The sequence below is a fragment of the Orycteropus afer genome, unplaced genomic scaffold, assembly GCF_000298275.1.
Source record: "Orycteropus afer afer isolate SDZICR_OR568_19922 unplaced genomic scaffold, OryAfe1.0 scaffold00006, whole genome shotgun sequence".
Taxonomy (NCBI): Eukaryota; Metazoa; Chordata; class Mammalia; order Tubulidentata; family Orycteropodidae; genus Orycteropus; species Orycteropus afer.
Genome location: NW_006921593.1, coordinates 15094350 through 15102294, shown reverse-complemented (window position 1 = coordinate 15102294; position 7945 = coordinate 15094350). Strand labels below are relative to the sequence as shown.

The 7945-nt window shown below is 61.2% G+C and overlaps 1 protein-coding gene across 1 annotated transcript in view; it reads left to right on the top strand.

Annotated features, from left to right (window-relative positions):
- LOC103198785 (kinesin-like protein KIF19) overlaps positions 1–7810 on the top strand; it is a 32944-nt gene extending 25134 nt beyond the window's left edge. Inside the window, exons 11-20 of the mRNA XM_007942996.1 lie at positions 349–526; positions 2018–2208; positions 2302–2349; positions 2672–2763; positions 2855–2960; positions 3755–4141; positions 4335–4415; positions 4949–5070; positions 5120–5236; positions 7493–7810. Coding sequence (XP_007941187.1) covers positions 349–526; positions 2018–2208; positions 2302–2349; positions 2672–2763; positions 2855–2960; positions 3755–4141; positions 4335–4415; positions 4949–5070; positions 5120–5236; positions 7493–7810 — 1640 coding nt within the window. The remainder of the gene's footprint in view (positions 1–348; positions 527–2017; positions 2209–2301; positions 2350–2671; positions 2764–2854; positions 2961–3754; positions 4142–4334; positions 4416–4948; positions 5071–5119; positions 5237–7492) is intronic.
- Positions 7811–7945: the final 135 nt, after the last annotated feature.

The following is a 7945-nucleotide window of genomic DNA, read 5'->3' as shown; positions in this document are numbered from 1 at the left end:
TCTATCCATCCATCCATTTCTATCCATCCATCCATTTCTATCCATCCATCCTTCCTCCATCCATCAATCCTTCCATTGTCCATCTGTCCATCTCCTATCTATCTTCCACCCACCCATCCATCCATTCATCCCTCCTTCCATTGTCCATCCATCCATCTATCTCCCATCCATTCCATCCACCTATCTACCCATCCTTCCATCCATCCATCCTTCCATCCTACCATCCATTCACTCACCCACCTGTCCATCCCCTCACGTTAATAAGATACCCTCCATGGACCAGGCCCCGCTTTGCTGTGTGAGCATGGAATTCACTACCAGTGCAGCCAGCTCTCTTCCCACCCACAGCTGTGATCCCAGCCCATGACACCGAGGAAGAGAGCCGCCAGCAGATGAACAAGATCCGGGCGCAGCTCATTGGGGCCTTCAAGGAGCAGCTGGAGATGCGGCGCAGCCTGGTGGAGCTCGAGAACACCAACATCGAGCTGCATGTGGACACCTCCCGCCACCTGCTGACCATCGCAGAGTGAGTGCCCCTGGGCACCAGGCCCATGCTGTCCCCCTGACGGGGAGGGGAGGCCAGCCAGGACCACAGGGGCTGTGCTGGGGCTCCCTGGACTGCTGCCGCCCAGCTACCCGCTTCTGCCTGCAGGTCCCCATGCAACTTTGGTCAGGGCATCCCCTCTGCCCAGGTAGGACTACTGGCCTGATCCCTTCCCCATGCTCCTGCCCCGGAGCTGAGGGCCGGGTGGAAGAACACTTGGAGCAGGTCCAAGGGTTCAACCCAGTTACGAAAGGGGAGGCTGAAGCTCAGAGGAGCTGTGGGCCTAACCAGCGTCACACAGCCACGGGGCCGTCCACGCTGGCTCTCCGTCTTAGTCATTCAGTGCTGCTATAGCAGAAGTCCAAGTTCAGGGACTCGGGAAGAAGCCTTGTCTCAGCTTCTCGGCTTTTCTCCTTCCCTGGTGGTCTCCGTGTGGCCTCGGTCTCCCCGCCCTGTGCCTGACCTACCTGTTCCTTTTACAACTCGAAGGTTTCAGACACACCCTGCACTGATTTGGGCTCATTAACAAAACAGAAAACCCCATTCCAAAGGGTGTCACCGCCACAGGTGTAGGGGCAGGATTCTGCACAGACTGTGGGGACCAGTCCAGGCCGTGACACTTGAACTCATGCCTGCTGTGTGCTTCCTTGGAGAGGGACCATGTCATTTCTCTCCAAACAGGGATGCGTCAGAGGGGGAGGGGCTTTTACCAGTCATGCCAGTGAGGGGGTCCCCGGGGCTGCTGGGGGCAGGGTGGAACCTAAAACGGTGCTGATTTGAAGCCCTGTTCTCTGTGCCCTCTCTCGCTGCTCCCTGTGGTCCTCCTCCCCATCTGTGTTTTTGTTCGTGGCACAGAGACCTGGAGCCTTCATCTGGAATTCCAGATCTAAAGGGGCACGCTCCCTAGCGCACCCACTTTCAGCCCCACGTGTTCCTTGGCCTTGTTCCCTTCCGGTCCTCGGTCACGAGCGGCCGCCACGTGGTCCTCACTGGTGTTCAGAAGCCTCCAGCCCCTGACAGGCATGTCTGGGGCTTTGACCACGAGCCTCGGGTTATCTCAGTCCGTCCTTACAGAGCTGGGACTGCCGGGTCACAGGTGGATGGCTGGGGAAGTCGAGGCTCCAAGGGACGGGCTTTGAGCTGGGCCTGCTGGCTGCAGACACCTGCCTTCACCTCCGAGTGACCCTGCCACCCATCTGCTGTTCATTATGTTTCCTTCCAGTTTGTGTTCACACCTTTCCTTAATACAGTAAAGATAGGGGATGGTGGGCCCAGCTCTGCCCCTGCCATGTCCACGCCTGAGAGGGCCTGAGGGGGCCTGCTGGGCCACCAGGGCCTGAGAAGGTTTCATAGAGAAGAGAGGGGACTGTGGGCCCAGCTCTGCCCCTGCTGTGCCCACGCCTGAGGGGGCCTGAGAGGCAGCACGTGTAGCCTCAGGCGTGCTGGCGACTTGACCTTCTGTTGTGGCCGCAGCTGGGAGCGGGAGAAGACCCACCAGGCACACGGGGAGCGGCCTGGACCCGAGGGGGGCGAGGAGCTGCAGGAGGCCGACGTGGAGGGCGAGTGTGCGGAGCCCCCCGAGGTGGCCCTGGCCAGAGAGGAGATCAGCACACTTCTTGCCGAGCAGCGGAAAACGGCCGCCCTCAAGGTGGGGCGACAGGCGGGTGCCAGCCATGGTGACCTCGGTCATGATACGATGCCCGGACCCTTACCAGTCCCTGACCCTCTGTGGCCCTGACCTCTTCCCTTTCTTGCAGCGGCCCCCCACAACTATTTCATGGATGGGGAAACTGAGGCACAGAGAGGTCAGGCGAGCTGCCCATGTCCCCAGACCAGGACCTGCCCCTGAACCTGGCACCTGACTGACCCAGGGCTGCAGGCCGTGCACAGGGTGGCCCATGGGGACAGAGAGGCCAGCGGCCCTGGAAATGGGGTGTGGGGGGGCACTATGTGTGTGCATCGCCTCTGTGCCAGACAACGACCCCCTGGAATGGCCACGCCTTGGCAGGGACCCGAGGGACACAGTCAGAGGGAAGTCCCTGCTCTGCTCCTCAGAGGGTGTGTCTGTGTGGGCGGTGAAGGCTGCTGGGAAGGCTGAGGCTGACCCGGCAGCCATCCCTCTAACAGCTAGTTCCCTGAGCGTCACTCTTGCGGAAAACGACAGGCTGGCCCTGGGTGCTGTCCCAGCCGCCGCCGAGTGTCTGCAGACACATCTTCAGGCAAGTGGAGGTTGTCTGACGGTGTCTCACAGAGAGCTCCTGCAGACTCCGTAGCAGAACAATCGTTCAAAGACTCGTTTCACCTCCATAGCCCTCCAAGCTTCAGAGCAAGGGAAAGCGTTTAGCTCAGAGGAGTGTGGCCGCCGGCAGAGGGCACCCCTTTGAGGGCCGGCGGGTGCTGCTTTGTGGCATCGTCTGTGGGCGAGAAGCCCCATTCAGTCATTAGTTCAAGCAAACCCATGGTTCAGTGTCAAGGTCAAGGCCAGGCCCCAGGGGACAGTGACAGGCCACTGTCTTCAACTTCAGCTCAGTGGGGAGAGACCCCCCCCCATTTCATAATAATGGTGCCCCAACAGTGGGGTCCAAGGGGCTGCTGAGCTGGCTGGGAGCTGACTGCAGGGAGAGGGCACCGGGAGCGGGGCCTTGAAGGAGGGGAGTAGGGTCCTGTTGGCACAGGTGAGCAACCCCCCAGCATGGCACCCTCGTTAATTCCGGAGAAGACGCCTGGAGCCATCCTCCTGGGCTGCTCTGGACCCTGCCCTGGCCTGGGCACACGGGCTCACACTCTGCCACCGAAAGGCCGGTGGTGCGAGTTCACCAGAAGTGCCTGGCCACCTGCTTTGGAGAAGTCCCGGCCCGTGAACCCTGGGAGGGAAGTGGGCTTCTGTTCACGGAGTGCAGCTGACTCTGACGGCCGTGGTCAGGGACTGGGCCTCCTCGGTTTGTCCGTCACCTGCTCAGGGGCACCTGGGCTGTCCTCACCTGTTGGCTTCTGTGGACAGTTCTGCAGTGAGCCCTGGTGTACACGCGTCTGTGAGCCCGTGCTCTCAGGTCTTGTGGGGAGTTGCTGGGTCGCGTGGGAACTGTGTTTAACTTCTGGAGGAGCTGTCCACTGTTTGTCGTGGCGGCTGCACTAGCTCACGGTCCCACCAGCGAGGCACGAGAGTCCCCGTCTCTGCACGTCCTCACCAACACTTGTGTTTATCGGTAGCGGCTGTGCCAGCAGGGATGAAGGGGCATGGCGCTGTGGCTTCGATGCACGTGCCTGTCGGCCACCTGCATGTCCCCGTGGGAGCCCGTCTGCCCACACGCTTGGTCTCTCGCCAGGCGGGGCTGGAGCAGCGCCTGGCGAACGCCAAGAAGAAGGCCTCGCAGATGGAGAAGCTGCTGCCCAGACAGGCCATCAGCGAGGGCCAGCGGGAAGTGCTGCAGCTGCTGTGTCGCGCCCACGAGCTGGAGGTAGAGAACACGGAGCTGCAGGCCCGCAGCCTGTGCTGCAAGAACCTGCTGCGCCAGAAGGACTTCGTCATCCAGCGCTGCCGCCAGCACCGGCTGCTGGGCGAGCAGCTCGTCCGCGAGCAGAGGCAGCTGATCCAAGGTGAGCCCGGGCCACGGCCTCTGGCAGCAGCCACGTGCTCAGTGACCGCGCCCCCGGGGCTCCTGCGCTGAGGTCCGTGCCAAAGCATTCGCCTTCTCAGCTGTTGCTGAGCGGGTCACCCTGTGGCCCAGTCACCTCCACCTTGTTGGGCAGGCGTCCCCACCCCCCACCTCACCCCCTTCCCCTCCCCCAGACATGCTGCACCCACCGAGCAGCCCTGGCACGGGAACCTACGTCCTGTCCAGGCGTTTGCTGCTTCTGGACTTTCACGGGAGTGGGAGCAGACAGCGTTTGTCCTGCGTGCCCACTTCTGTCATTCGGCACCATGTCATCATGGTTCACCCCCGGGCAGTGTATTCGTCTTTCTGGCCGAGGCGCGCCGTGTGACTGGACCACACTGTGTCTGCCCATCACCTGCTGATGGTCCCCTGTGGGCTGTGGTGAAAGTGCTGCAGCAGGCATTGGTGCAGTTTCTCTGTGAGGCCCCACTTTCGGTTCTTTGGGGTGCACACCCAGGGGTCCCCTTAATGTAGAACTTTAATTCTGATTCTCCATCAGTATCGCTAACTGTGTGCTTAGCGCTGGAAAGCAGTGTGTGAACACCTAGCATGTTGGTACACTGCAGAAGTCTGGGACATGCAGACGGCCCACTGTCGGGAAGAACCTTTCTGAGGGTGGGAACTTGCCTTTGAGTGGCCAAAAACGTTCTTTTGAACAAGCATCCAGTGACGGATGCTTGGCCTGACTTGGCTGTAGGGTGGTGCCTCCCATCGCCCCTGCTAACCTCTGCTTTTCCTGCTCCCCAAGACGGCGGGCTCGTGGTGCCGGACGCCCTGGAAAAGCGGTACCGCCTGTACTCACAGGAGCGGGGCGAGGGCACACTCAACCGTCTGCTGCTCCTGCATTCACTGATGGCTGGCGCCCTGCACGTGAGTCTCTCCGCCAAGGCCTGCTCTCACCCGCCTGGCCTCCGCCCAGATCAACGTTACCCCAGCCCGCGGGGGTGTACGGTGCCAGGGCCGTGGGGCTGGAACGTACCACACGCCACAGCGCTCCAGGCTGAAGGCCACCTCAGGGCACTGGCTCCAGGGGGAGGTCTGTCCTTGTCAGCAGCCCCGGCGATCCGTGGCTCGTAGACATGTGTCCTCATGGTGTCTGTGCTCTCCTCTGAGCACCTCTGTGTCTCATCTGGTCTCTATACTCAGAAGGGTTTAGAGCCAACCATGGTCCACACGTTCTCATTACTGCAGCAGAGGGGAGGCTGATTGAAACAGGGTCACAGGTGCAGGCTGTGGGTTAGGGTCAGGGCTTCAGCAAGTCATTCTGGGACACAAGGCGGTAGATGTCGTCTCACCCTGAGCTCATGGGGTGTCCGCACAGTGTCTGTGGGGGGCACTGTCTTTAGAATTCCCATCAGTGCTGCCAGGCTGCCCTCCCTGGGGGCAGTACCACCTGAGTCGATGCCAATTCCTAGCCACCCTGTGACAGAGTGGAACTGCCCACAGGGTCTCTAAGGCTGTCAGTCTTCAGGGAAGCAAAGCCCAACCCACACCCACTGCCGTGGAGTCCATTCTGACCCACAGCGCCCCTAGAGGACAGAGTGGAACTGCCCACAGGGTCTCCAAGGCTGTCAATCTTCACAGAAGCAAAGCCCAACCCACACCCACTGCTGTGGAGTCCATTCTGACCCACAGCGCCTCTAGAGGACAGAGTGGAACTGCCCACAGGGTCTCCAAGGGTGTCCTCTTTACAGAAGCAGGCTGCCTCATCTTCCTTCCATGGAGCGGCTGGTAGGTTTGAACTGCCAACCTTTTAGTTAGGTTTGAACCGCCTAGTGCTCTTTAGGGCACTACGGTAAGCACTATATCCACAGAGGTCTCTGAGTGGTGCATATGGTTAAGTGCTGGACTGCTGAACTAAAGGTTGGAGGTTTGAGCTCACCTTGTGGTATCACAGAAGAAGGGACCCGGGGACGGGCTCCCACAAAGGTTTCTGTCAAGAAGACCCTACAGAGTGGTTCTGCTCTGTCATGTCACCATGAATCAGAGTCATTTTGATGGCTGCCGACAGCAGCAACGCACCTGCATGTCCCCTCTGCCCTCCCCACTCCTGTAAACGTCCCACTGGGCTTCCAGCTCCGAGGCCCTTGGTCGTCCCAGGGCAGGACAGGCATGCTAGGGGGTTGGCCTCAGCCTGTGACTGACAGAAGTGGGTGGGTCAGCACCCCCAGGATGAGATGGCTGTGAGGGGCTGGTCCGTGTGCTCCACAGTGTGTCCCCGGCTTGTCCACAGGGGACCCTGGCATTGGAAAGCAATGCAGGCTTTGATCCGTTCCTGTCTCACGTCCCTACCCTGTACTGCGTTTCCTGGGAACACGCCCCACGTGAATCGCTTCCACTCTAGACCCAGATGTGATGCTTTGGGGCCGTAGTCCTTTCCTGCCTGAGTCCCCGTCCCCTCCGTCACTGCACACACGGCGAACGCGCTCAGCTGCTCGCTGAAAGGCTGGGATCTGAGTCCACCCAGAGGTACCTCGAAGGAAAGGCCCGGCAACCTGGTCCCTAAAGGCCGGCCTGTGGGGCACAGGCCTCGAGTCGACTCGGAGCCAGCTTCCTAAGATTGGGCTGCAGAAAATACCGACCTCACAGGGCCGTCTGGAGGGTCAAACTCATGACACGTGGCAGGGGCTCAGACGGAGGACCACGGCTCAGTGCCCTTGACCTCCAGCTAAGTGGGGCCAAGCAGCTTCCCGTGGGGTGCAGTTTGAGGGGCAGGAGAACCTGTCCAGCATTGTGAGGGGGCGGGCACACTGGTTAGCAGAACCCTCGCAGGGCTGACTGGGGGCTGGGAGTCAGGTCTGGATTAGCCCTGGAGTTGGCAGCAAGGCCCTCAGACAAGCTTGAGTGGAAGCTCAGGCTAAGGTCTGAGGCGTGCAGAGGGGCGGGCCACACTTGGGGCTGGCCCCCTCTTCTCCATCGCCTGGTCCTCCAGAGAGCACAGCTTTGGGAAGGGGTTTTTAAAGGCGACTGGTCTGAAGGACCCCCAGCATCCGGTTGGCCTGGTCTCACTGTGAGCCACCTGCAGGCTTTTGAGGGCGCTCTGCGGGGGCCCTCCTGGGCAGACAGGTGTCTCCTGGTCCGTAGGCGTCCCCTTTCCGGCTCTGAGGTGGGGAGGGAGCAGCTGGTGGCAAGTTAGTGAGCTCACGTCCGCCCAGCCCCTACCCCGGCGGCTTCCTTCGCGGGTGCTGGCGGGAGGACTGGGCCTCCCATGCCTCCTCAGGGATGCCCAGCTTGTTGGCACAGCTCACCCATGTCCTTGGCAGCCTCGCACAGCTCCTCTGTCTGCTCCCAGGACGGCTCTGTGCTGAACGGATCGCCCCCGCCGCCAGAGGACTCCAGCCGAGACCAGGCTGATGGCAGGAAGGACCTCCCGTGGGGGGCCCAGTTTGAGCTGCCACCCATGCTGCTGGAGACAGACAGGTACCGCGCTCCGCTGCCCGTCACCTTGGTTTTCCCAGAGTCGGGAACTGGAGGCCAGCAGATGGACTTCCAGGCCACAGCCCCGTGCGACCCAGAGCTCCTCCGTGTTCTAATCTGTGCGGTGGGTCCGGGAGCCTCCGTGCAGGGTGCTGGTGCCGTCAGCGTGTGCTTGGGGCTGATGCTGCTGTGACTTGACAGTCACTCTGACTGACGGTGACCCTGGAGAGGGAATGAACTGCTGCCGGGTCCTGCGTCACCTTCATGGCCGCGAGCTGCAGTCTGTGGTTTTTGCCTCTGTGTTCTGAGCGCCTTCCGGCCCCCGGGC